This window comes from Amblyomma mixtum, chromosome 5 (assembly GCF_055824585.1).
Source record: "Amblyomma mixtum isolate Tamu chromosome 5, ASM5582458v1, whole genome shotgun sequence".
NCBI lineage: Eukaryota > Metazoa > Arthropoda > Arachnida > Ixodida > Ixodidae > Amblyomma > Amblyomma mixtum.
In genome coordinates, this window is record NC_143016.1 from 109,838,956 (window position 1) to 109,866,269 (window position 27,314).

Consider the following 27,314-nt stretch of genomic DNA (forward strand, 5'->3'; position numbering starts at 1 on the left):
CTTATGACGAACCTGCTTCGATTTGGTTAATTCAAAGGAAATCTAGCTGACCAGTGCTGCAGATAGTTGGCAAAACAAGGTCGGCCAACTTGACTCATGGTTCCTTTGACGCTTTCTAAGGAGCGGCAAAGAGTGCTTCTCAGTGCTATTAATATTATCGTCTACTGGGGGCAACATTGCGCACGCGTAGGTTTTAGCGGAGGCAGCCACTTTATCGGCCGACGCCCGTACTGCGATGCGTTTACCGTAACACCAGGCTTTCGTTTGTGCGTCGCCGTTGCGGCTCAGCGCGGAGGTCGAGCGAGGCTAGGCGCGCGGCAGTGCACGTTTGCGAAACCTTCCCAATAAAAGTTGTTCGAAGGTTCAGCGCTCGTCCCTGTCCCGGCTTCATCCGTCGTCCTCCTTTTTGGCCTGCTATCATTTTCCATGAGTATGACGAAGGTCGGGTTTGGTTTCGGCATTTGTGGCTTTCGCTTGTTTTACTTTGTCAGTAATAGAAGTATCAGTGGCTAAAGTGCCTGCGCTGTCGGCCTGTGTTTTAAACGGAAATCTCGCGAATGAGTGAGAGGAGGAAATGCAATGGAAGGTGAGCGGAACGAAAAAAAAGCTGTTCTTACACTTGCGAGCAGAGTTTGAACCGACTGCGGCGCAAACGCATGAGCTTCGTTCTCCGCAGCTTTACACCACTCGTTCGCAGTCGAATTTTTTTGCAAACATGATATTTATTACATTCTTATAGTGCTTCGTGTACCGTATGCAGGAAACATTTACAGTGCACTGCACCGTTCATCCGTATGGTGCTTTGGAATGCATACTTTTGCGCAGATGGTACATGATTTATTTCCAAAGCCTTTAGCAAGCGCTACTTATCAATAGTAGGGACGCAAGGCTAAGCATGCCACAAGAAGAAGTGCCACTCTGGGGTGGAGTCCGTCTCTTCATACAGTTCTTAAAGATTAACAACCAATTCGCTGCAAGCAAAATTTGTAGAAACAGCAGATTCCCAATGCTTGTTCATCATGCGAGGTTTCCATCGACTATCCAGTGTAGTTAGAAAAAAACATGTCCAGGAGGGGTTCATTGAACATATCACAAAAGAGTAAGCTACTCTATACCATGAGAAGTCAAATTGATTCCCTCTTTAATGTTTGCTGTAGGACATCCCAAAAGGATATCGGGTCGTTATAATTAAGGAAGTAGTGTTAAATTTTTTCTGGAACGTCACAGAGACAGCAAGCTACCGACGACACAAAACCTCCTTTTTCTTGCAGATCTTTGCTTGCAGCTTGCAAGAGGAAGTCTTGCTGTACAGAGAAACGGACGTTTTGCTCACACCGCACAAACACATCATGTCCAGCCAATCCAGAATGCATTGAACTATAGATTCGCGGAGGGAAAAAATTGGAATCAAATATTTGTTCATGCGCTTTCGTGACACTCAAAATGAAAATTTAGTTGAAAGAGGGACCACCAGAAACCGCACAGCAGAATACACCTCATGCATTAAACCCCCAAAACAAGGACGGTCACAAAAAATAAGAAGAAACAATCAAAGCGGGCAAAGCATTTAGTTAACGCTTGTCAGCAGGAAGGCACGAACTGTCAGGTGTGAAGCGTCTCGGAAAAAAAATGATAGGGGTTTAACACAGTTGAATCGAGTAGACGTGCGAAAGCAGGTGTTCATCCTTCAAATGGGGGGATACCTAAGCACCTCCTTAAGGGCATGGCGTGACCTCTTTACTGGGTTCATGGCCCTATATGCAGAATTGGCCATTCTCTATACGTAACATTCATAGATGGCGGCGAGTCCTCATACCATTCTAGCGAAGTAGCGCAGAGGTTAAGCATTGCGCCACTGAACTGGCAGGTCGCTGTTTATATCACAGCCACAGCTGCGACCCATGTTGGTCTTGCCGAGCAACCTCTCGCGCAGCTGGCGCGACGCTCCTCCGAACTTACCCGTGCTTACCTGAGTAACTTTATGTACGTACCCGTGAGTCACTGTTGTTGGCATTGTTTTCTAAACTTTAGCTTCTTTTCTAGGGCTTCCTAAAAAATAGAAAACTCAGCTTATTAAAAGTCAGAGCCCCTAAAATGCCTGCTTTAAAATGCCACAGCAGTCGGGAAGGCGTGTAGAAATTAGTTTGTATTGATCTGCTCCAAAACCATTTTCGATTTTGTGGCGCCTACAGCTGCCAAGTTTCTCTTTTTTTTTTTTGACCTTGCTTCAATATAGCGCTCCGCCGTGCACCTCACGTACGCCGAGCATTCGCTTACAACTCTTTATTGCAAATTAGCTAAGCAGGCAAGCGCTCGAGCTGTACAGGGTGTGCGCGGAATTTGGTTCTTAATTTAAACGCAGGAAAAGACACACAGGTCGTAAGTGGTGCGTTGTCGGTGCACAGTATTTCTTCTGGAATGTGTGCAGAGCTGTCCCGAATTCGAACATGACTGTTTTTGAGAGGGAGGATTTGAAATGAGCGACCGTCATGTTGGCGACAAAGGTGACGTTTGCCAACGTCATCTGTTGTAGAGGGTAAGTACTGCAGGATAATCGGAGCCACCTTGATGATCAAGGAAAACAACAGCGACCGTGATGACCCCACGCAGCTGTGTGCTCTTCCTACCTCAACAAACTCTAAGCCGCACCGCTTCCTGCAATAGAATGCTGTGGTCGCCGATGTTGTAGCTGCGCGCTTAATGTGCAGAATTTTTTCCTGTCGTTCTTAGTAGTATTTGGCGAACAGGAAACGGTTTGCGGAAGTTAAACAGAACTAGCTGTCGTCAGAAGCTACCCTTGATATCCGCCATCTTGAAAGAACAGGAGTGCAACACACTCTTTTGAAGTTCCATATAATACTACTGTTGCACAGAAAACAAGTATATAAATATGCTTACGTTTTACTGATCACTCTATATTAGTTGTCTGAGTGGATGCTTTTAGAGCACCACCCATTCCCTCTCTGCTACATTCAGAACACATTCTCCATGCACTGAAATTCTTCCGACTCAACATTTTTAACAGTATTGAGATTATGTCTTTGTAAACACTTAACAAGCATACGAATCTTGTAGTGCGTCCAGGTCGCATACCATACATGTTTAAATTTTCAGGCGCTCATAGTTAGCTAATATTTAAGTAAAAACAAAAACATAACCCCTCGCTACCCTCGAATTGGCATTTTTCAATGTTTATTGCTCTGCAATGAAGGCTGCTACTCCTATAGTGCTAATGGTACTGCCAGTGGCACGGAATGCGCGCTCACTTTTTTCTCTTGTGTCCTTTTGCGCCCCGGTGTCGCCGTGTTTGCTCTCTCAGCGGCTCCGGTAGTATGTCGTCTCGGCGCACCACGGTTAGGTGACGAGCCATTATTTTTGACAAGGAGTATGAGCAACAACATTCTATTCACATGACACGAGGGCAGTGACAATTAAGACACGCCACTGCCGTGCCTGGACTTTGTGACAACACATCGTGCTGAGCTTTAGCGACATGGTATTAACTGCAGCCACGGGATGTGCAAAGCAAAATAAATTTCACATACAGACAGATACGTAAGCGCCGTTTATTTTGCTCCTGTAGTTGTCAGAATGCACAACAATATTACAGCGAGGCTAGAGCGCAGTCTGTTTTGACGAGCTGCGATGTTCGTCGAAGGCGCAATAGTGGCGCCACCTTTTCGGCCGTAGCTAACTTCCCGATAAGACCACAGTGACTGTTACTGTCGCTGCCGTGCACGTCAGTAAATACTATAAGTGCCCTAAAACTTATTTTTGAATGCCTCATTCCAATTTACCGAAGTTTCCAAGAACCAAGATAAACATGAACGAATATAGGACGTTGGAAGTTAAAGGCACTCAAAAATCAAATTCAAGAAATGCCTCCGCGCATTCACGACCATGAAGAACATACATTCAGAGGAAGAATGAGCAAAAAAAAAAAGGATATCGAAACTCTATCCCATTTTCGCACTGACTAAAGTGATACGAGCGTAACATAGCGGAAGTTTGCAAACCGCAGCAATGCATGAAAAATATGATCACATTACATGTCACTGGTTCTTGCATGATTTCTGATCTGCCTGTTTGCATGAGCCTCATAAGAAAACAATGATGCTCAAGATATGTGTTATGAGTGGGCCTCATTCACCTGAACAAGTGCGCTATAAGGGCACAGAGTGATAAATAAAATCACAGGCCATCAGTTTGTTTGATGCGGAGTGGTATGTATTATTGCGTGACTGATTTGTGTCGAAGTGAATTCACTCATAACAATTACAATTGAAGTCTCGGATGTGACAAATCATTCATTTGCATGTTATCCAATTCTTGCAAATTATTTTGATATTTTCCAATTCTAGTTCAAATAAAATGTCCTGTAGCCATCAATATTCCTTTTTGTTCGTTCCTTCGATTCCACACAGCGTTGCAGCGGTCGACGGCGTGCCAATCCAGCACTAAGAGTGACTTAATTCTGCTTTGACGCTCAGTGTTCCCTCATCAGAAGTTTAAATTAGCGTGTTTCAAGTGAATGCCCAATCAAGATGCGTAAAATGTATTTCCGTATCGCCTTTTAATAGCATGTGAATGCAGGTCCGTTGATTCATTTGTACGTGTTCGCTCGCACAGGTGGCCGCGTGCCTTTGTGTTTGGAGGCGGTCGCGCTGGTGCCTTTACGCTTTTGTATTCGGTGCACGTTAAATATCCCCAGCTGGTCGAAATTTTACTGGAGCCCTCCACTACAGCACACCTTATTTCTTTCACTTTCCTCCCTTTCTTCTCGGTGTGGTTAAGGTGTCCATCGAGAAGTGAGACAGCTGCTGCCCACTTCCTTTCCTCAAAAACCACTGGCACTAATGTTAACGCTTTAAACCAGCGCCACCGTCAAAGCAGGAATGTTCGTGGTCTTTAGCGAACTACATGAAAAAGCATTTTTTTCCCAGAAAGAAAGGACTTTACTATACAACATGTCTTTACCCATATATATATATATATTTGTCGAACTTAAGAAATTTATTGTTCTTTTCTCTCTGAGAATTATTCCGGAAAAATCTACTGTGCATAAGTTAAGAAAAAAGAAGTTTCGGATAAAATGCAGTTGAGAACGAATGACGGTCTCCCATTCGTGCTCACTGGTGTGTAAATTCCAGATGTGAAGAGTCATAGCAGAAGCTAGAGTTAAGAGCAAGGCAAACTCTTCTAGGTTGCGACAAATGTGATTGCAATGCGTATTTCTAAAACATCAAGGCAGGTAGTCCCTGAAGTCGTAACCAAAGAGCTCGAAGTCGTAGAAGTACCGGGCGTACAGTCGCATCACCTGCTCGTACGACAGCTCGGCAAAGTAGTGCTTCGATTCAGTAGTGCGCACGCCGCTCACGTTGTTCCGGGTGTTCTCGTGACTCAGGTGACCCAAGACGCTTTCATTCGCTTCGATGCCCACGAGTGAGAAGAAGCGCGGAAAGTCTCTGCTGGCCGTCTCCAGTTTGCCCACGAAGTCGTAGTCCAGGAGGCAAGGCTGGCATCGGAAGTAGTAGGGGGCCCAGTGTTCGTCAGACTGCTCCACAGGTATTTTCAAAATGAAGTCAATGAACTCGGAGAAGGTAGGACTCCGGTTCTCGGCTTTGACACCCGGGATGCTGTCCCAGAAGCTGCTATAGGCCCACGCCATCTCCGACCGACCCCTGAGTGCCTTGTCGATGTAGGTGGACACGAGCCTCTCGAACGGGTGTCTCACGAACAGCACCTGCGCAAGTCAGGGTTGGGCAGTGGCAGGTGAGTGATATGTGTTGAAAGCGCTAAGATATGAACGAAGCTCCTGCAGTGGAAGAGTATCGTTGGTTAAGTGCATGTCACCTAAGAGGACGAAGCGAGAGGACTGCTAGAAACGGGCCCGAGGGTCGTGCCGGCAGTCCTTGCGCGACTAGGTTTCGAACCCGTGGCAGCGCGAAAAGATCAGCTTCGCTGGCCAATGCACAACAGCCCTTACACTATCGCCGCAGCCGATCACGCCGCGTGTTAAACTGCAACACACTCTCGCGCTGTGCATTGTACGTCGTCGCCTTCATCAACTAATACTAGTATCGAACTAAACATCGAAGAGACGTGCCGACGACACAGCAAAGAAAACCTATTAGCCAACCAGGCTAAACGCACGCATTCGCACTTCTACTCATTTTAACTAAGTTGAAACGCTACCACTTTTTTCAGCATATCTCAACGCATATCCCCCTTTACACTGTGCATTCGACGGCTGAAATGGGAACGAAACCGCTCAAGCGGCTGCCTAGCAAGCCGAACTGTGTGTGTGTGCCGTTTACAGCTTGCGGTTTTGAACCTGCTGCGTAACCCGCAGCCTGAACGCACAGAATTCGAGGCGGAAGCTTAGCACTCGTTTTTTCGGTTAAACATTCTCGCCGTCCTCTGTTTAGCGTTGTTTTAACTACACTCTTCGCCATACTGGCTACGCTCGCCACGGTGCTTTCCTCGTATTTCGATGGTAGTTGCCCACGGATGGCGGAATAGCGTTCCTCGAAAAAGAGCACAAACAACTCAGCAGCCGCCGTTGTAAGAATTTGCCCGTGGCCGCACCGCGTGGGCTTCGCTTTCAAGCAATTTTCTGCCTTATAAAAGATTCGTTTCGGGTTGAAGTGACATGTTTTGTGTCATGTCACGCTGATCTATCAGTGTAGCATGATTTAGCATTCTCCTTTAAGGTATTTTTTCTTTAAACTGGTAGACGATTAGTATAGTCGGTAAAGCGAAGTTTGAGCTCGACTCTTCACTCGCCACTTGCCACCGTTGGCAGGTGACGTGTTCCGCTGCTAGTCGCCCTCCAGGATCTTCCCCTCGCTGTCGCCTTGGCAGGTTGCGTTTCGCTCTTCTAGTACCTGCCAACAAGCCACCTGACACACGCCTACAACCGCCACCTGTTTAGCGGCGTGTTACCCCGACCATGCCAACGACAACGCCGGTGACTACTACGGCGCAGAATCCCCGAACGGGCGCCTAAGAGCTGCGCTCTAAAACAGCCAGCTGGTTAAGAACAGGGCGACTGACACTGCCACTTTTTAAAGATGCATGAACAGGGGATGGAGAAGCCACAGATAATGGCTGTAAAAGAAACGGCACGTGCAGTGCTACGCTCTCGTGGTGTAGGTGTAAGGGAGAGGGGAGGCAGAATTCAGGCTGTCCACGAACTCGAGGAATATTTCTTAGACGACTGCGCAGCGGTAACGCCGCTGTCTCTGGCGTAGCACTTCTGCGCTATTACAGCGTAGATCTGACGCATGTACTATCTATAATAAGGGAGTAATTACTCATTGGCATCCACCCGAGCGCAGCCATACGGCTACAACGGAAAGCTATACAGCTTTCTCAGAAACTTCGTAGTTAAAGAAAAATTCGTCCTGGTCCGGGGTTCGAACCCAGGACCACCGCTACACCGGAGCAGTCGCTCTACCAAATGAGCTAACCAGGACGGCAAGCTTATGGTAGGGTGAGATCGAATTGATCAATAACTCGAAGTGGGAACAGTTGAAGTGGGATCATTGATCAATTCGATCTCGCCCTACCATAAGCTTGCCGTCCTGGTTAGCTCAATTGGTAGAGCGACTGCTCCGGTGTAGCGGTGGTCCTGGGTTCGAACCCCGGACCAGGACGAATTTTTCTTTAACTACGAAGTTTCTGAGAAAGCTGTATAGCTTTCCGTTGTAGCCGTATGGCTGCGCTCGGGTGGATGCCAATGAGTAATTACTCCCTTATTACAAATCTACTCCACCTTGGGAGATTCCCCTAAACATTTGACCAACAATGTACTATCTACAGTCGACGACAGAAGCCTCTGGACCGTCTGCACTTTAAACGAAGCCGACTGCTCTGTTATTAGCCGCCTGCTGAAGACCACACTAGTGAAGGTGAAAGCCAAAATTCTATTCTTTCACATCTCTAAGCGTGGTCTTGTTTACGAAACTCGCTGCCCGTAGACTTTTGTTTGCGACTGCACAGCGTAAATATCACAAATGCACAGTACATTGGTGTAGTTGCTCCGGTTGCTTTGCAACAGCTTTGCAGGTGTGAAGCGCAGGGTCTGGTAGTGGAAGGACCAGTGCAGGGCGTCCGACTGCGTGCCGATGATGGTGACGTTCAGCAGAGGAGCGAAGAGGGCTTTGAGGCTGGTCGAGGCCACCTTAGCGATGAAACAGAACGCCAACGAGCGCGAGTCGTCCACGAAGACCGAGCACTTCTTCGGGCTACACTGCATCTTTTCTTGCCTCGGAGACGGCGGGTTGACTCCCAAGCCCGGGTTGGGGTAGTGCAGCCGCCGCCAGGACCGGTGCTCCTCGCAAAAGGATTTGATTCTTTCAACCCTCGATTCGCTGTCGTCGACGGGCGGGTGAAGTGGGTTGGCCTGTGAGTATATGAAGAGCAACGAACAAGAATGAGATACGCGAAGGGTTAGGCGCAGTCTTTACCAAAAGAAACCAGGCTGCACGGTTTGCTTCTCAGTCGTATACTGAAGCTTTTGTGCCAGCCCTCAAGCTCTGAATCTCTGTACGGTAAGGAGCACCCCTGTCCTCACCTTCAAATAAATTCTTGATCTTTAGGGAAGCCGCGAGGGCTCTACTATACGGATGAGAAGAAAACCATGCAGCCTGGTTACTTTTGGCAAAGACTGTACATACGCTTCCAATTACCTCAGGCCATTGAGCCCGTGCACAAATAATGACTAGCGGCGTTTGAAAAAGGACGCTTAGATGTCCATCTCTCCATGAAAGCAACCTTCTCACTGGAGCCGGTGCTGTACACCACCACCAGTACACTAAGGGCCATTGCGAAAAAGCACGTTTTCGAAAGCAGAACTTTGCAGAGATTCAGCATCCGGTTAGTTTGTTCGGGTAAGCTCTGCTGTTTTCCTCGGAGACAACTTATGTTTCGCGCTTTAATATACAGCATACGCTGCGATTATGCCCATAAGTTCACCGACCACAAGACAGTATCATATAAAAGGGTGAACGCGCACTAACAGCTGTTGAGAATTAAGGGGCGTCGCGGGCGTCTTTCGTGGAACTGTATATTGGGCTGTGAATTGCAGCAGAAAGCCAGACGCGAAGATGTTATAAAAGTATTTTTCGCATTGAGAGAGCTGCAAAAGCGGTCAGTCAGTAGTTCTTAAACTCTTAGCATACATTAAGGCGCCCCATAGAAATTTTTGCCACGTATGTCTTTGAGGCTATAAGTAGGTGTTAGACTTTTCGATTTCTATTTTTTGAAAATTCAGGGTACTTTTTTCAGTGTTTGTTTCAGAAGGCTCTTTATTGGTGAATATTAATTTTAAAGAAGTGAATTACTGTCTTTTTTCAGTTATTTATTAAGCCAATCCTGTGTGGCCGAAAGTCCCTTAGGATCTATCTCACCATTTTTTAAATCTGTTTTCAACATACGCAGTTAATTTACTAGTAAATAACGTGCAAATGATAGTAATATGAGCTGTGCTTGTAGGAGGAATTGCTAGGTAATATTCGGAGCTGTGCTTGTAGGAGGAATTGCCACCGTCATTAAAAAAGTTACGCAAGTTAACTGAGATAGCCGTCAGACATAAACGGAAGTGGGTGTTTACATCTGATAACTAGACTGACGTTTTTGATGATTGTCGCGCTGGATTGAGCGAGAGGACGCGACAACACGTGGTATTCATGTTGATGGAAGCGATGGTAAATCTTCGCTACAGCCAGATCATCACACTTTTTCGTGAGGGCCGTGCACGGTTTCATGTCAGTGTCCTATATGCTGTTGGTAAACCTAGTTAATCGACTAGCTGTTCTAAGCGGGCAGTAATAGTAAACAAACAGTGCTTAGTCAGAAGGCTGTGAGCACGTGGTGCTCCCCGGTATGTAAGGCGGGTAAACTAGCGACGATATACAGGGTGTCCCAGCTAAATGTAACCAAACTTTTAAAAAATGCGAAGTGTCCTTGTCCAGTAAAACCAACTCAGAGTTGTTCATAGTCGCGTGGCCTAGTCTTGAGTATTTTTTTCGCTCTTCAAAGTTAATTAATTAGTTAAGTTTAATTAGCTAACTTTTTAATTATTCACTTCAGGAAGAAAGTGTCAATACAAAAGTTTTAGATCACCTCAAAAAACCGCTAGTAGTGCTATTTCCGTGAAGTTACGGTTTACGTAGCTTCATTTATTGGCCTTAGAAGAAAGTTGTCACGTGACCAGCTGCTCGCTCACTTCTCTGCCCCGATGTGCACCCAAAGTCTCATCGAGGAGAGGACTTCAGAAAAATGGATTTTATTCTTTAAGGCGCGTCTTGGGACGTTGAAGTGGCACAGTTGTCATGTGGAAGCTTTTTCTTATTGTGCGGGTTATGGTTAAAGGCCGGTAAAAAAACTACTATACGTAAGAATTACTTTGCTGCAAATTTCTCAGTAAGCTGTTTCTCAAAGCGATCTACAACGTTTCGCTCAGTAAGCTGTTTCTCAAAGCGATCTACAACGTTTCGATTGACACTTTGTTCCTCAAGTCAATAATTAAAAAGTTAGTTAATTAAGCGTCACTAATTATTCAACCTTGAAGAACGAAAAAAATACTGCAGACTAGGTCACGCGACTCTAAACAACCCTCATTTGGTTTCACACGGCTAGGATACCCCGTATTTTTTAAAAGCTTGGTTACATTTAGCTGCGACACCCTGTAGATCAAATACCACAAATATGCTGCTTAATCACCCAACACTACCACCGTCTCATCAGGTTCCTGGTTTACATACTTATTTAATTTTCAACTTTGACTGAGTGAAACTCGTGCTCATCATCCTGGTAGATGTGCTTTGCATGTCAAGATTACTGAATTTGTTTTTCAGTTAAAATCGAACTTCGGAAACTGAATTCGGCGTAAATTTATCGTTTTTTTTTTTTTCAGTTTACACCGCAGAGTGTAACCCCTAGTTATATTGTGAATAACGAGTTGCGCACTCATAAAACACGAACACAGGAAAGTGATGAAGACGGATAGAGGGCAAACTATCAATTTGCTTTATTCGTTTCAATACTGCTCATAGAGGCAGTGTACAAACGTGCTTAAAAGGAGGGGAGAGAGCGGGGGCACATCAAGCCTGCTCACAAACGAACAGAATCCGCGCAGAAAGTTTTTTTCCATATTGGACATGATAACCAAAATGTCACTAATGCAGTCATAACCCTATGTAATAATGTAGCACGCTTCTAAAAGCTCATAGGCTACTTTGTCTTTGCTCCCGCCTAAAATCTTAATCTTCTTGAGCCGAGCGCCGAAAGCGAAGCTACTGCTCATGATCGTGCATCGACTGATAGCACCTATTTGAGAAGTTTTACTGCTTGTTGGCCGTGCTGGCCATATGGCATACATCCTGTCCCGTCGGCGCCATCTTTGTGCTCCTACCACGTGCCGGCAGCGTAAAGCAGCGGACAGAGCAGTTGATGCATTCTGTGTCACGAGCGCTCCGCTACTTTCGTCGCTGCAAGGGACAAGAAACGATAGATGAAGCTGTCGAAAACACATGCTGTCCCACGCAAGTAGATTTGCTGCAACGCGTTGCGGACGCATAGCTGGCCAGATGTTTCCTCGGATGACTATTCGTGCGGGCAACATCGCAGAGCCGCGTGCTCTGAAGCAGCCGTTCGACGCCAAGTACGAACATTTCCCTACAATTAGGAATCTGGTATGGCCGACCTGTCACCAGCTACCGTGAACGCTTCAACCACGATTAGTTATATCCCGCCTAAAAAGCTAATTGCTGGCGAGAAAGGTCTCGGCGAGGAGAACGAAACCGCCCTGGAAAGCCTGGAAAGCGCTAAGGTAGGGTCTGCTTTGAATGAGTAGACAGTTATAACGCAGTTTTTTTTTTTAAAAGAAATGAACGCCTCTTTTGGCGAACCTAATATTTGTGGCTAAGAGTCCACTTGCTATAAACATCGGATATTACGAACAGTATTCGCGTGTCCGTCAGGTTCGTTTAAGTGGGCTCGACTGTATATCTTGTAAGACTAAGGATGGAGTGAGCTTTAATGCCACCAGCAGGTATGACAACCACTTCTGCGAAGACGAAGTTGAGCGATGATGAATACTCGTGATTGCACTTTGTCCGCCCCCCCCCCCCCCCCCCCCCCTTCCCGGACAAAAGCTACCGGCCTGGGCGCAGGCTAAATAGAAGTAAGGCGACGGGCGAAACGCTTTCAGCGCGAAACATGGACGATCTCTCCAAAGCGGCAATAACGCGGTCATTTACAGGATGGGCAGGGGCAACGCGATAGTTCACAGGTGGCGTTTGTTTGAGTACAGTGTACGGAACAATAAAGCGGCCGAGGAATTTTTTGCACAAGCCGAGGGCACGCACTGGAGGCCACAGAAACATTTCATAGCCAGGGAGGAAAGACACTGCACGGTGGTCGGGTACTTTTCCGGGAGGCTTGGAAGGCGTCAGTTTTCAGGCGGGCATTGGCACGGCAGTAGTCAAGACGGGAAGTAACTTCTTCTTGTGAGAGTGCTGAAGAGGTTGCGGGGCAGAGAAGAAAGATGCTTCGAGAGTGAAGATAGGTGGGCGGCCATAAACGAGAAAAAAAAAAAAAAGAAACGGGGAGGAGCTGGTTGTTCTTTGCACTGCAATGTTGTAAGCAAATGCAATAAAGTGGAGCGTGGTGTCCCAGTTGGTGTAGTCGGGTTGTATATACGTGGACAGCAGATCTGGCAGGGTGCGATGAAAGTGTTCTGCGAGCCCATCGGTCTGGGGGTGATCGGCTGAAGGGGTTTTTTGCACGGTTCTGGAATCATGAAGAACTTCGGCAAGGAGTTTAGAGGGGTAGGGACTTGCGAGTGGTCACTGATAAGGACACGAGGGCTCCATGGCGCAGAAGTATGGCGTTGAGCAAGAAATAAGCAATCTCATAAGCAGAGCCGGAAGGAACGGGAACCGTTCCAGCGCATCCTGTTAAGTGGTCGATGGCGGTGACGATGGAGGTCGATTGCAGTGACAAACCCGATGGAGTTAGTTAATGGTAAGGACCGTAGAGGTCAATTCCAACGACTTAGAAGGGGGCGAAAGGACAGAGGAGAGGTTGTAGAAGGCCCGCAGCGTTCGCGGCGTTGGCAAGGGATACAAGATGCAATGTTTTCCGACAGAGGTTGAGAGGCCAGACCAAAAGAAAGGGCGCTTGATACGGTCACCAGTTTTCTGGAAAACTAAGTGGCCTGCCATGTAGTCGTCAAGAGACGCCTGCAAAACCTCACGCTGAAGAGAGCGGGGAATGATAATTACCCAGGAGTGACCAAGGGGCCTGTAACTGTGCCAAAGAAGTATGTCGTCGACCAGCTTGAAACAGTTAAGTTGGCAACGTAGGCGGGCATTTGCAGACTGCGTAGCGCCACTCAGACGATGGATCGGAGTCCGACATTATGTATTAAGGTTGTCTAACTTTGTATATCTTGTACATTGTATTTAGTTTTCTATATCTGTCAAATGTATCTTTCTTTTGTGCCACTCCCCCTCTGTAATGCCTTTGGCCCTGATGGGTAAAATAAATGAAATTAAGGAAGTGAAGAATGCGCAGCCCTTTGTCGCAAATGATGATAAAAATAATAAAAACATCGCGGTTACATGCTATACGACTTTTGGCCCACAATCAAAGATATTGAAGAAGCATAGCGACAACTAAAAACTAAATATGCAATGGCTAACTCATGCTTTTAAGCTGATTAGAACAGCCATTGCTGCTCGGACAGCGATATAATACGACGAAAATCACCCGGCCTCTCGGCGCAGCCGCAAGCGGAAGACGTCCAACTGATATGACATCACTGACCGAGCGGAGAGGCCATAAGTTAAAGGTGGTGCTGGCAGGATGCGGACGCAGGAGCGTTCAGACACAAAATGCAGGTTATCGTTCCTTGTGCTTCTCCTACAGGTCCCTGTTCTTTACGCTGGCAAAAAGTTCCACAGCAGTGAGTAAAAGAAGATGCTTTACTTACATCCCAGTCACATCCGTACAAAAGTGGAACCACGTATGGCGTACGGAGCGTAAGGAGAGCGCACAGGAGTACGACGGCGCCGCAAGCACTCCAGAGTACCACCACATTTCGGAAGGCCATTGATGCAGGTCGTTCTCGAGAACAGCAGCAATCGGGGGGTTCTTTTTTAACGCGCCTATTTCACTGGCAACTTCTCCATCAACGCTTCTACCAGCGAACTCGCCGAAACAAAGCCTGCATGTACTGCCTGTTGGAGCTGCGCTCAAGCATATTTGGCAGTCTGCTCTCCTACTGGCAAAAACAGTCGGCAGCTGGGTCAGTTACTGAGTAGCGCAAAGCAGGCTATGGTTCATATCGTTGGCCCGAAGCGCACAGCAGCTGTTAGCCTGGGACATGCGCTTGTGTCGTTGTGTGCCCAGGCCCTGGGTACCGTGAGTGCACACGCGTCTGACGTCCCTGTCGCGATGCGTTCCAGGTGCTTACTTTCCGTTTACGCTTCACGGCAGAGTCTGAGCTGGAAAGAGTGTAGGCACTGCCATTATTGGTGATTTTCAAGGCGTAGAGGGGGCGCCTCAAGTGCTCAAACATGGCGGCGCTACGGAGGGGAACGAGGAGCAAAACTTCCTCAGCGGACAGGTCCTCCGTCCAGTACTCCAGTTAACTCTGCCTCCCGACAAGACCGGCATGAACCGTCGCTGGTCTTTCCGGAATTCACTGAACAGCAGGCCTTCCCAGCGCTGCGTTGTTGACTGTTGTACGATTGGAACCACCTCAATCGCGGGACAGACCCTTGTGAGATGGTACAGTGTGGGCCTGTCTCCGCACCAGGATCATGTATCCGTGCATGCGGTAGGGTATATTTTTTACTACTTTTGGGTTAGCCTTGGCACAGTCTCAATTATTTTGAAATATTACGATAAAGTGGAGCTTGTTTATGGTTGGAGGAAGCCTCGTGGGAGCAAAACAGACTCATTTCTCGAGGGTGGAAAGAAATAAATGGGAGACAAGGGACAAGCTGTTGTCTACCGTTGAGAAACGGCTGGGGTGAAAGCAGAGCAGCAGGTGGTCGACGAATGCTTTGGAGAAAATTCAACATTAGCGACACTGGTGTACAACACTCATGTACAACAAACACTCTCGTACAACAGGCAAGCGACAAAACAATATCGCAGTTTTTTCGCATTGAACACTACAGGTAAGCAAGACCGAGCAATTCTGATGCTGCTTCCGCACAAATAAGCCAGAAAAGTTTGCTGCATTGGCGCTCGAGGTTTAACCGTTAAGGCTGCGCCTTTTACCTTTTCGAGCACGAAGTTATTTTTACCGCGCGCGTCTTTCATTTAATACGAGTTGAGATTTATAGTCATGTTTACAGGTGGAAACCGAGAGCCATAAGGCCACCTCTTTCGCGCGCTGTTTTTTAGGGCAGCTCACCAGGCCTTATGATCACAGTTTTTAACGCGAGATCGTTAATAACCCAATGTCGGGAAAAATTGTCAGGCATCGGCGGCGTTGGCGCCGGCGTTGGCGACCGCTTGAAGCCTCGTAGCCATAGCGGCCAGTTGCTCCGGCCGCTCCGGCAACCAAGGTGGGCCACCTAGACCACGTGGCCTTGTGACGTCATGACAAACTGACCACCGTGGCAAGTGGCAGTTAAATTAATAATTGGTCGCGATAGATTGTTCGGGAAGCGCAACCTTGATTTTCGAAGCCCCACCGACGGCAGCATCTGCCATGAGGCATGAGGACTCGCAGTGACCTATGAATGCAAAGTCGAGGAACCAATTCCGCATATACGGCCATTAGTCCATTAACGCCATCTCGTCATATCTTTAAGGTGGAGCTTAAGTGTCCGCTCCAGTTGGTCTTAATGGTGTAATTAACGTAAGCAATGTAAGACCGCTGTGATATAATTATTTTTGTCAGATTCCATTCGATTCTTATCATCGGTCTTTCTGACTGACTGCAGTGACCGTGAGGGCATAGGGCGCTAATGGTGTGAAGAAGCAATGCGAATGAACTGGATTTTTAATTAAATTATTATTTCAACTCTCTCTCTCCGTGGATGACAAGTAGAATATCACCACAAACGCATGCCGTTTCAGGCTTGCCATTATAGAAACTTTTTGCCGATGAGAGGCGCCGGTTAGTTATTTGTGCTCAGCGATGTTCCTTAACAAGTTGCCCTTCGTATTTACATAAGCCCTTCTAGACCAGGGAAATATATATATATATATATATATATATATATATATATATATATATATATATATATATATATATATATATATATATATATATATATATGCTCGTTGCCGGATCACAATGGCGCTGTCATGGTCCTGCAAACGTTCCACTACAGCGTGGAGCCTGCATGTTCCCATGTCCTTTGGCTATTGCTGCCATCAGAAAAAACACGCAGTGACTGTTAGTTGCTCGTCTATCCGGTTATCATGCAAACGCCCATGTAACAGTGCTCTTAAGATGAATTTGATAGCAAAATACTTACAAAAAAGTGCGAATGCACTGGCGAACCATTTTGCGGAACAGAGCAAAGGACGTGGTTTCGCCCGCTCCTATTCTACGCGTAGTAGTTCGTGGCGCCGCCGCAGTGTGGCGTTGATTTCGTGAAAATCTTTCTGTTGCTCGAGGCCAGGATGGGAATATTGCGGACTAATACATATCGAGTCGGGTACAACGAGATAGGCACGTTGTGCGGTGCATGTGGAGAGGAGGAGGAAACGGCTGAAGACTTTATACTTTTCTGTAAAGGGCTTCACCCTATAGTTGAAAGCAGTGAGGCTGATTTATTCAAAGCATTGGGGTTTAAAGACACTGCAGGAAACAGATTTGTAAGTGGGTAGAAATAACCAAGCGAAGGTTATCTGACTGGTGGCTAACATCAAGACAAGAGTGAAATTTCAATAGTCATGGGGCTTGAGCCTCCGCCCGATTTAAAAAGTTCAGCCTCCCTCCCTCCCTCCCTCCCTCCCTCCCTCCCTCCCTCCCTCCCTACATCCCTCCGTCCCTCCCTCCCTCCCTCCCTCCCTCCGTCCGTCCGTCCGTCCGTCCGTCCGTCGCCTAGGAGAGCTTAGAACGGTTAGGGTTCGGGTTAGTGGGTAATCGACATGAGGTTTCATAGCTTGCCACAAGGACGGGACACAACACGAGCGCTAAACATCCACTAAACGATTTAATTTGGCGCTTACAGCTTTATAAAGTAACAAGCAGGGTACTATAGGATAGAAGCATATCAATCATTATCTTAACAACAGCATGTGTCAAACCTAACAACAAAAAATGTGCACAAAAACCGCTGATTTTTATCCACATAATATTTCGCTGGGCATCCGGCAACAGTTTTCACAGAATGACAGACGACGAGCAGCTGAGCGTTGGCTCGTAGCCAAATACTCGCGCCCCATTTTTGTCCCGGTCAGCTTCGACCCAGTGGAGTCGCACATTTTCGGCAAAGCGCGGGCTACAGGGAAGAGGTCGACTTATTTTTTCCCAAAATCCATGCAGAAATGAGTGCACGGCAAACATTTTGCATGCCCCAAATTCTCGACAGTGGCCGTCTTAAAAGTAAGCAGATGCGCATGAGGCTTGTAGCGTTCGCATACAATCACATTTGGTTTTTAATCAAAGCGTTTAGCGGATGTGTTGAACCGAGAACGCACTGTTTAAATTGAGTGGAAATCAACTTTTATCGGATGCAGCGGTGTTCCTTGAGTTAACTCGATAAACACTCCCACGTATCTGCCTCTTTCCCCAATCTATACGCACTGTGATGCTTACGGACGCACGCATTCTGTTTTTCCCCCAATGACAAATATGCAGACGATTATCCAGAGGTGAATTACCGGTTACACGGTTACTTAGGCACGCAAGCATTCCTTTATATGTATAGACATTAGAAGTGTTTATATACCATGTACTTCGCCTCTGACGGTACTTCCCCTCTAGGACAGGTCTGCACAAATGTTGTTTGGCCCAAGAGGGGAAATCAGCGAGGACAAGTCCTTTGGTTGGGTGACCGCCGTGATATTTTCAAAGTTGCTTTATGTATCACGAACACGACTCATGGCATTTCCCTTAAGTGACCCGGTCAAACCTAGCTGCTTTTGGCCGCTGGGGAATAGTATAGGGTGTACAGTGGAAACTGCGCTCCTCCTCAGTCTCCTCCTGTCGCGGGACTTGCGCTTCTCTAAGCTCAGCCGTCACGCGGGCAAAGGCTAGCGGGTGGGACGATGACCCCCCGAGGTGGGCAGCACAGGCCCCGAGCACGTAGGCATCGATGTTACGCCGAGACCGATGGTGAAAGAAATTCGAGGTTTTTTCTTGCTATGGTCGCTCCCGGGTACAGCAGCATGGAGCCGGACAAGCGTTGAAAGGAAGAAATAAAAAATTATATTTATTTTTACGAATGCGCATATTGAAAAAGGTTAATTTCTACCACCTGAGGTTCTGATTTGCATACAAACTTTTGTAGATGCGACCTTTTGGCATTTCGCTTGCATAAAAATGCGGCCGCGAATTTTTGCTTCTGGCTTCTGTCAAAATGAAGCCGTCACGATAAGATTTTAATTTGGGACGTCACGCTCACTCAACGAACGCCACAGCAACACAAGCACCGCGGCCCGAACTTGAAAAAAAAAAACTTAAATGCTCGAATAATGTGACAATAGTGGCAAAAGGATGACAACAGTGTCTTCCTGTCCAGCATGCTTACAAAAATAAAGAAGCCCCTGAGTGATATGGCGGTTCTGGAAAGGAAAGGGGGGGGGGGGGGGGAGGATTCGCGACCTCCACTCATTGCGTAAAAAAGAAGCATAACAGTTAACAAACAGTAAACAAGCGTTGTGCCAGCAGTTATTTTAAATCGAACCTCTTTACCATAGAAATTCGCTAGCACGTTGATAATGAACGCTGCACATTGGCACAGACAGTGGAGCGTACTTTTTGCCATGCAATAATAATGACAATACTGTGAGACAGGACGGAGCGAGCTTTATTCAGGCTCGCAATAATGGCGGCCACTCCTCCGAAGACGAAGATGAGCGATGGTTATGAACACATGTGTGTACAGATGAAGACGAAGGTGCTTACTGTGCTTACAATACTTTATTTTTTCATTGATACAAGGAAATGAGCAGCCGCTGAAAAGCTGCCTTGAATAGCAGCTTGACCGGTCGGCTGCCCCCTTATATGACGGCATTTGACAGCAGACGACAAGTCACGCTTACACAAATGAATAACTAATGAACATGTAACTGGAGTACAAAATACACAAGTTAAGTCGAGGAAAAAACACCAGAATAATACAGAGAAATGCGCCGCAAGAGTGAAAACTGCTCGCTTAGAAATATATATTTGTATGAACATTTCATTAATTAATTTAGAGAGCTGCAGTAGCATGCTAGGCTAATAACCAGGCAGACCTCGCCTTTATTCATCAAAGTATCTCGTCCACTAATTTAAAGAGAGCAAGTGCGAAATCTTTGCCTCCTCAAGAAGGTCGGCGACAAGTGTGGAGTTTGTGTTGTATTTTCGGCGCCGGAAAAGCTGGGACGCATGGGCCGCCTGGTGAATGATGCCAAAAAGAGGCCTATGTGCAAAATTAAGCACACCAAACCTCTTCTTGAATGTGAAGTTGGTGTGGTATACAGCATCTCCCTCGCCTGTGGCACGGTACATCGGACAGACGGGACGCTGCCTCAACGAACGCTTGCTAGAGCATCGCCGGACAGCTCATTCGTTATCTGGCGGAGGTCACCTAGCTGACCACATGCCGTTGCTCACTCAAACCAGCACGCAAGGCGTTTTTAGAAAGGACAAGTGTGATGCGCAAGTTTAAGACTCAAAAGATCCGAGAAATTGAAAGTGAAAGTGATAGAAAGCAGCAAGCGAAATCACCTCGAGGTCTTTTTCAATGCGAAAACGCACAAACCGGACGTCCCTCTAAGGGTAATCATTTCAGAAAATGCCGCCGCGGTGGCTCAGCGGTTATGGTGCTCGGCTGCTGACCCGAAAGACGCGGGTTCGATCCCGGCCGCGGCGGTGGAATTTCTTTGGAGGAGAAATTCTAGAGGGCCGTGTACTGTGCGATGTCAGCGCACGTTAAAGAACCCCAGGTGGTCGAAATTTCCGGAGCCCTCCACTACGGCGTCTCTCATAGCCTTAGTCGCTTTGGGACGTTAAACCCCAATAAACCAAACCAAACCATTTCAGAAAATGACACTTGGCACAAGGCAATCGCCTTATTTTTACAAGAGAAACTAAACCTGTTAACAATCAAGGATCCGTACCTTATAAAGAATTCGGAAGAAGTAATAGGCTTCCTTAACACACAAATTTTTGAAGCCTTCAGCATAATCAATGGCAAAGAAAACTGCGCCAGCAGCCCATCTGTGGCGCTACGCAAAAAAGAAATAGATTACCTCAAGGCAAACGTGTTGATTCAGCCAGGTAGGCGATAAATAGAAGGTGCGCCGATGTGGCAAACATGAGTGGCATGACACTGGTGCCTTCTGCATTTGTTCGATAATGGGTTTTTTATCTTGTCACGGATTACTTCTCTTTGCGCACCCCTTTGCATATAATACTTGCTTGTGAAATAAACCTCAGTTGAAGTCCGGCTTTCGTCCTGTCTCGTGTACCTTAGTCCGTGTATTTAGCCGCTGGAATGTCTCACAATAGTTAAGGTGGATTAGAGGACATTAGTGGGCGGTTTAAAGCGATTTAGAAGAGCGTGTTGTCGGGCTAGTTGGCTCTGCATAGTATATAAGGGAAATGCGCAACAACTTAGACAGGACACAGAAAGAAACACATACAACGTGAACTGTTGTATGTGTTTCTTTCTGTGTCCTGTCTAAGTTGTTGCGCATTTCCCTTATATACTAAAGCGCTTTAGTAGGTCAGATTAGTATAATCGGATGTGATAATCCAATCGAAGGTACTTAAATATTTATAAGGTGCTGACCCATGTATACCATAAGCGCAATGAAACCAGTTCCAACCAGAGTTTTGGAGGGAAAATGGCAAGAACATAAGGCATTCATTGTAGACACCAAAGCAGTACATCCAAGTTTATTGCATTTTCTTCTTTAGGGATGTGGATGGGCTTTTTTATGACTGAATTCAACCTGCGACGCGTCCGAATTTTGTTCTTGGCGTTTCCAGGACACATGACGAAGCTTCGCCGATTTGGTAAATGCAAAGAAAACCTAGTTTACCAGCATTGCAGCTAGTTGGCGAAACTGGGTCGGCAAACTTAAGACTCGCACTTCCACTGCACTTTCCAAGGAGTGGCGAAGAACGTTGTCCGTGTTACGGTTAACATTATCGTCCAGTGGGGGCAAGACTGCGCACGCGTGGGTTCTAACGGAGACAGCCACTTTATCGGGCGACGCCCGTACCATGAGGAGTTTACCGTAATACCCGGTTTTCGTGACTTGTATACAAAACAAACTCATTCCAGTCCTTAGCGGCGAACGATCAACACAGCTCTTCAGCGTTCTTTCGGCACCTGACGCAAAAGAAATGGCCGTGAACAGCTGAATTTAGGCTAGTTGCCAGACTTGTTCTTTCGTGGTTCGTTTGTTTGTATTTGCCGGCGGCCTATGCCGTAAGTAGAGTTGAAATTCGAAATTCGCAAGTCCAATCACGAGCTTCACCAGGCACTTATTTTGGCATTCTGTTAAAATTTGTAGTAAAATGAAGTAATAAAAATGAAGTAAATGAAGTAGTAAGAGAACATGTCTACTTATGGCAGGTAGTGACCGCAGATTGGGATCATGAGACGGAAATAACTAGCAGAATAAGAATCGGGTCGAGCGCATATGGCAGGTTATCTCAGGTCATGAATGGCAGCATACCAATATCTCTCAAGAGAAAAGTATACAACAGCTGTATCTCACCGGTACTCACCTATGGGGCAGAAACGTGGAGGCTAACAAAGAGGTTCAACAAGGGGAAGCTTTGGGCCAGTTGGTCAGACATGTTGGGGAGGAGGAATAACCGCAAACTTGACAGGACTGAAGATCGAGAAGAGGACAGGACGAGCGGTTTACCGCTCGTCCTGTCCTCTTCTCGATCTTCAGTCCTGTCAAGTTTGCGGTTATTCCTCCTCCCCAACTAACAAAGAGGGTTCAGCTTAAGTTAAGGACAACGCAGCGAGCTATGGAAAGGATAATTATAGGTGTAACGTTAAGAGATCGGAAGAGGGCGGAGTGGGTGAGGGAACAAGCGCGGGTTAATGACATCCTAGTTTAAATCAAGAGGAAGAAATGGCTTGGGCAGGGCATGTATTACGAAGGCAAGATAACCGCTCGTCCTTAAGGGTAATGGAGTGGATTTCAAGAGAAGGCAAACGTAGCAGGGGACGGCAGAAAGTTAGGTGGGCGGATGAGATTAAGAAGTTTGCGGGGATACAGTGGCCGCAACTGGCAAAGGACAGGGTTAATTGGAGAGATATGGGACAGTCCTTTGCCCTGCAGTGGGTGTAGTCAGGCTGATGATGATGATGTTAAAATGTGACGATGTGATGCAATTTCGGAGCGAAGCTGCAGCATACTTTCAAAGGGGGCGCCTGTCCGTTGTCTCCTCGTCTCTTTTTGTCCTTGTGAACACCTTTTCACGAAATCAAAGAGCCACTAGGTCGAATATGTACCTTAAGGAAGTACTTCGTCTCTTTGTACTTTGCGTGATTTAGCTATCGCGATGCACAAAATTCCGGCGTGAGTAAATGTGTTCAGACAGTGGACGCTGGCGCATCTCATGGGCACTCCTCGTAGAAACGAAGGATACCATTGCAATCAAGCGAATACGCTGCGTATAGGTCTGTTGAGCAAACTTTATGTAAAGTGTCCATAGAAAGCATAGCGGAAAGCTTTTTAATGATCAGTATGGAACGTTCGCTCATAACAATAATTAAAATTTCGCTCAAAACGCAGGAAGGAAATTTAAAGCGTGAATGAGGTTAGCTTTGGAATCGTGCGTGTTCATGTACAGTCGTGAGAAAAATTAAGAGCCAGAGCCCCCTTCCCTTGCATTCCAAAGCTTGCCGTTTTGCATGGGGGCAACCTGACGAAGCCTTCCAACTGTCGAGAATGGCCCAGTACGTCGGTGGCGCCCTCATACACAACGGCAAGCTTCGAAACACGAAGGGGGGTGGGGGAGATACTGTTACGGTTGCCCGCGACTGCACATACTTTATAAAATATATATAGTATACCTATTCTCGCCCCCTCCAACTCGTTGGTCTTCCACGAATGCTGCAGGAGCCCCAAGTGCTGCATTGGTTAGAAGCAGCCCCTATGGGATCGGAACTTTTCACAAAGGCTGTATATATTCCCGCGACCTATGGGAACTTCGTACACTGCACCTGCTGTAGGCAGTCATTTTCTAAATGCGCAAAAGGTGCCGTCTATGAAATTTCTTTAAGCTGCTGAAAGATTAACGCAGGACAACCCGAGAGATGCGTGAATGATCGGTTCGGAGAGGACTCTAAGAATGCAAAAAAAAAAAAAAGATGACTGATGATTTAGCGTGGTTAGGCTCAATGTGAATTAGGTGCGCTCGCCCTTTGCTTTCCACTCCAATTTTGGGTCTCGGTTTCAGGCTCGGTTTAAGAGGGCAATGAGATAGCGGTGCGTTTTGGATTCCTTGCGCGTGGATGCAAGCTGAGGAAGAATAGGACCTCCTAAGCACTGCGCGAGGCACTAACAGTAAAACACGCGAGATGATCATCTGCGGCGATGACATCGTGGTCCAATGCATATTAAAATACTATTGTGGGCAAAGATTAAGAGGGTTTTCTCGCAAATCACAGCTTTGCCTCCCAGGAGGCAAGGAAAACACGCGCGCGCGCGCACGCACGCACGCACGCACGCACGCACGCACACGCACACGCGCGCGCACACACACACACACACACGCACGCACGCACGCACCCACACACACTGTCACGACCCAACGGAAGCGTGCACGAAGACAGAAGTAAAGCCAAAAATGATATTTATTACACCGCCGGATCTAAACAGGGTGGAGGTCGCGCGGGGCTAGGCACGTGGGTCGTACACATTTGTGAAAAGTTCACAATAAAAGTTCATCAATGTTCAGCGCTCGTCCTTGTCCCGGCTTCATCCGTCGTCCTGCTTTTTGGCCTGCTATCATTTTCCATGAGTATGACGAAGGTCGGGTTTGGTTATCGGCATGTGTGGCTTTCGCCTGTTTTACCTTATCAGAAGTAGAAGTATCAGTGGCCAGGGCGCCTGCGCTGTCGGCCTGTGTTTTAAGCGGAAGCCTTGCGAACGAGTGAGAGGGGGAAATGGAATGGAAGGTGAGCGGAAGAAAAAAAGCTGTGCTTACAGCTGGGAGCACAGTTCGAACCGACTGCGGCGCAAACGCATGAGCTTCGTTCTCCGCAGCTTGCGACTATGGCCGAGTGCGACTATGCGACTATGGCCGAGTGGTGTACCACTCGGCCATAGTCGCATTTTTTTTTACCAGCACCGTATTTATTAAAGTGATATAATGCTTAGTGTACCGCTTGTTGAAAACATTTAGAGTGCACTGTGCCGTTCTTCCGGACGGCACTGTGAAATGTAAACTTTTCCAACAGACGGTGCACGAGTTGTTTACAGAGCCTCAGCAAGCGATACATAATCATCGCAAGACCGAAAACTTCAAGACGCCGTCCTTCACAGGGTGTTTCACCTAAGGCTTCACACATTATTTAAAAACATGCTTTTGTTGCGAAAGCAGCACTACGCGAGTCGCCGAGCAATTTCGCGGAGCTGAGGAAAGGCCATACTGCGCATGCGCGAGGAGCAATGACGTCACACGGTGCACAGCTAGCGCGCCGCTGCCGTCACCGCGCGGGTATGGTGGCTAGAAGAGGTAGGTGACGCCAGCGCCGGCATATCCATCGAGAGAGCGCGATCCTCTGTTTCATGCGCTGCCGCAAAAGCCGCGGTGGCGCTGCGGTCAGCTTGGCGATCGCGCGTCTCGTGCTAGCACTGCTAGTGCAGTCTCTCGCGGTGTGTGGACGGCGAGACGGCCCTCCTTTCTCTTCGTAGCTGTCAGCGTGTTATCTCGTTTATGGCAAGATCTGTTTCGCTGCTGACGTTCTAATGTGAGTGCCGAACTTCGCCGGACAGATGAACTCCAGCGCAAAGAAAGCCAGGCAGCGTCACTGCTTTACCCCTGGCTGCACATCCGGCTATGTGTCGTCGAGGCAGCAGGGTCAGCGTGTGTCTCTTTTTTCAGTGCCGAAGGACCCTGCACGCTTCGAAGCTTGGCGACGAGCTGTCCCCCGTGCAGACAAATCTTTGGACGCGAAGTCGGCGCTATGTGAGCGTCATTTCGACGAGCAGTATATTGAGCGTTGTTTCACGCACGTGATAAACGGCGAAACTGTTCAGTTTCCGCGAGAGCGGCCGGTGCTGAAACCCGACGCGGTTCCAACCGTATTCCCCAATGTTCCCGCATATCTCTCGAAAAAAGCGCCGAAGAAAAGGACGTCAAGAACTTCAACCTGCGGTTTGCCTTCGAAGATCCGGCGCCAGGAACCAGGCGCGTCTGCTTGTGTGGGATCAACTGACTCGCGCAGTGCAGAAAGTGATTGTAGCGAAGTGCCTTTTTTGAACTCGCCAGAAGTTCCGGACGTCTGCAAGTGTGATCTTCCCAGCGCTTACTGGGCTAGGCACTTGATTGCTGGGGCCGACAACGGCGCGGCATTTATCGTGTGCTCTCTAGAAGGTGAGAGCATATGTTTTGAAAAGTATGTGCTGATGATAACGAATGAGAGAACAGTTCAAGCAACGGTTTTTGTGCAAGCCACAAAAATCAAAACTGTTCATATTACCGACTTGGAAATGGCAGAAGAGTTGCTTCGAAACGTGGACTCCATGATTCCATGCAGAGGATTTGGCAAAACTGGCGAATTTGAAGTAAACGCCAAGCGCAAAGAGAAGACCTGTGGTGGCAGAACTTTCAGCCCATCTTGTCGCGGAGTTGCTCAAATGCCAGAAAACTCCTGTCCACAGTGCAAGCACCTTCGAAGACTGCTCCTGAACCAGGCATCGTACAGAAGAAGAAAAGTAAAAACCGGCGTCCAGTCGCTTTCGTACAGGCTGAAGCTGCTAACAGCACAAGCGAAAAGGCGCAGGCTGAGTGTCCTTCAAGCTAAATTGCGCATAAAGGAGTTGAAGCGAAACAATACGCAGATCGATTGTGCAGTATTTGAGGAAGCGGTCAAGGCCTTACCCGTGAAGCAACAGCAGCAGGTCAAGGCATGCTTTGCAGCGTCTAAGAGGAAATGCACCAAAGGAATGAAGTACGAAAGTGAGTGGGCACTGGAGTGTTTGATTATGTGCATGAAGAGTCCCAGGCTCTACGAGCACATACGCAGAAACAAGATAATGACCTTGCCTTCTCGATCATCCTTGCACCGATACCTAAAAAGTTACAAGAGTGGGTTCGGCCTAAGCGAGAAAGTGTTTGATGCTGTGGCGGAAAAAACAAAACCAATGGACTCGTTCCAGCGCCATGGCGGACTTTTAATCGATGAGATCAAGCTATCCGAATGCTTGAGCTTAGCATCTAACGGCACCATCGAAGGTTTTGTGGACCTTGGAGAGTTCACACCTGAAAGTGAGCGCTCTTGACATGTGACCATGGCCTTGTCGTACTGTTTGTGCCTTTTACTGGAAAGTGGCACCAGATTATTGGCGTGTTTGCATCCCACAGCAGTGTGTAGTCAGACACGTTAGGCAAAATAATCCTCGAAGCAGTGGTCATGTGCGAAAATGCTGGACTGCACGTAGACTTCATCACCACTGATGGGGCTGCGTGGAACAGATGTATGTGGCACTCGTTCGGTATACACGGCAGAAAAGAGAACACAGTCTGTAGAAGACAGCACCCTACATACCCAGAGCGCTTTCTGTATTTCATCTCTGACTTCCCGCACCTCGTAAAATGTGTGAGGAATGCTTTCGTTCGAACGGGCTTGAAACTTCCAGAAGGCCGTGCCAGTGTTGACCCTATTGACTGCGCCCGGAAGCTTGATGAACAGCATGACACGACCCTCAAAGCCATGCCTCATATTAATAAATCGGTCGTGCGGCCGAACGGTTTCGAAAAAATGAGGGTTAATTATGCATTCAGGCTTTTTAGTGATGAAACACTCAGAGGCCTTTTCTTGTATAATGAAAAGATTGAAGAAAGGCATGGCAGCACGGCTGCGACAGTCAGCTTCGTGGAAAAAATGAGAAGGCTGATTGAGGCCATGACATCCAGGTGCAGC

General features: G+C 47.4%; 1 protein-coding gene across 1 annotated transcript; it reads right to left on the reverse strand.

Annotated features, from left to right (window-relative positions):
• Positions 1-5,229: 5,229 nt before the first annotated feature.
• Positions 5,230-27,113, reverse strand: LOC149343352 (carbohydrate sulfotransferase 11-like). Its single transcript, XM_089546940.1, has 3 exons — positions 26,940-27,113; positions 8,030-8,407; positions 5,230-5,743 (listed from the first exon to the last, which is right to left on the reverse strand). The coding sequence occupies exons 1-3, from the start codon at positions 27,111-27,113 to the stop codon at positions 5,243-5,245; spliced, it is 1,053 nt and encodes a 350-aa protein (XP_089403066.1). The 3' UTR covers positions 5,230-5,242.
• Between the last annotated feature and the right edge of the window lie 201 nt (positions 27,114-27,314).

Coding starts and splice junctions, on each gene's coding strand:
- LOC149343352 (XM_089546940.1), bottom strand. CDS start 27,113: ATGAGGCATGGCTTTGAGGGTCGTGTCATGCTGTTCATCAAGCTTCCG. Junction 8,408..26,939: donor AAATACAGAAAGCGCTCTGG/GTATGTAGGGTG, acceptor ATATACTCACAG/GCCAACCCACTTCACCCGCC. Junction 5,744..8,029: donor ACCGGAGCAACTACACCAAT/GTACTGTGCATT, acceptor TGACTTGCGCAG/GTGCTGTTCGTGAGACACCC.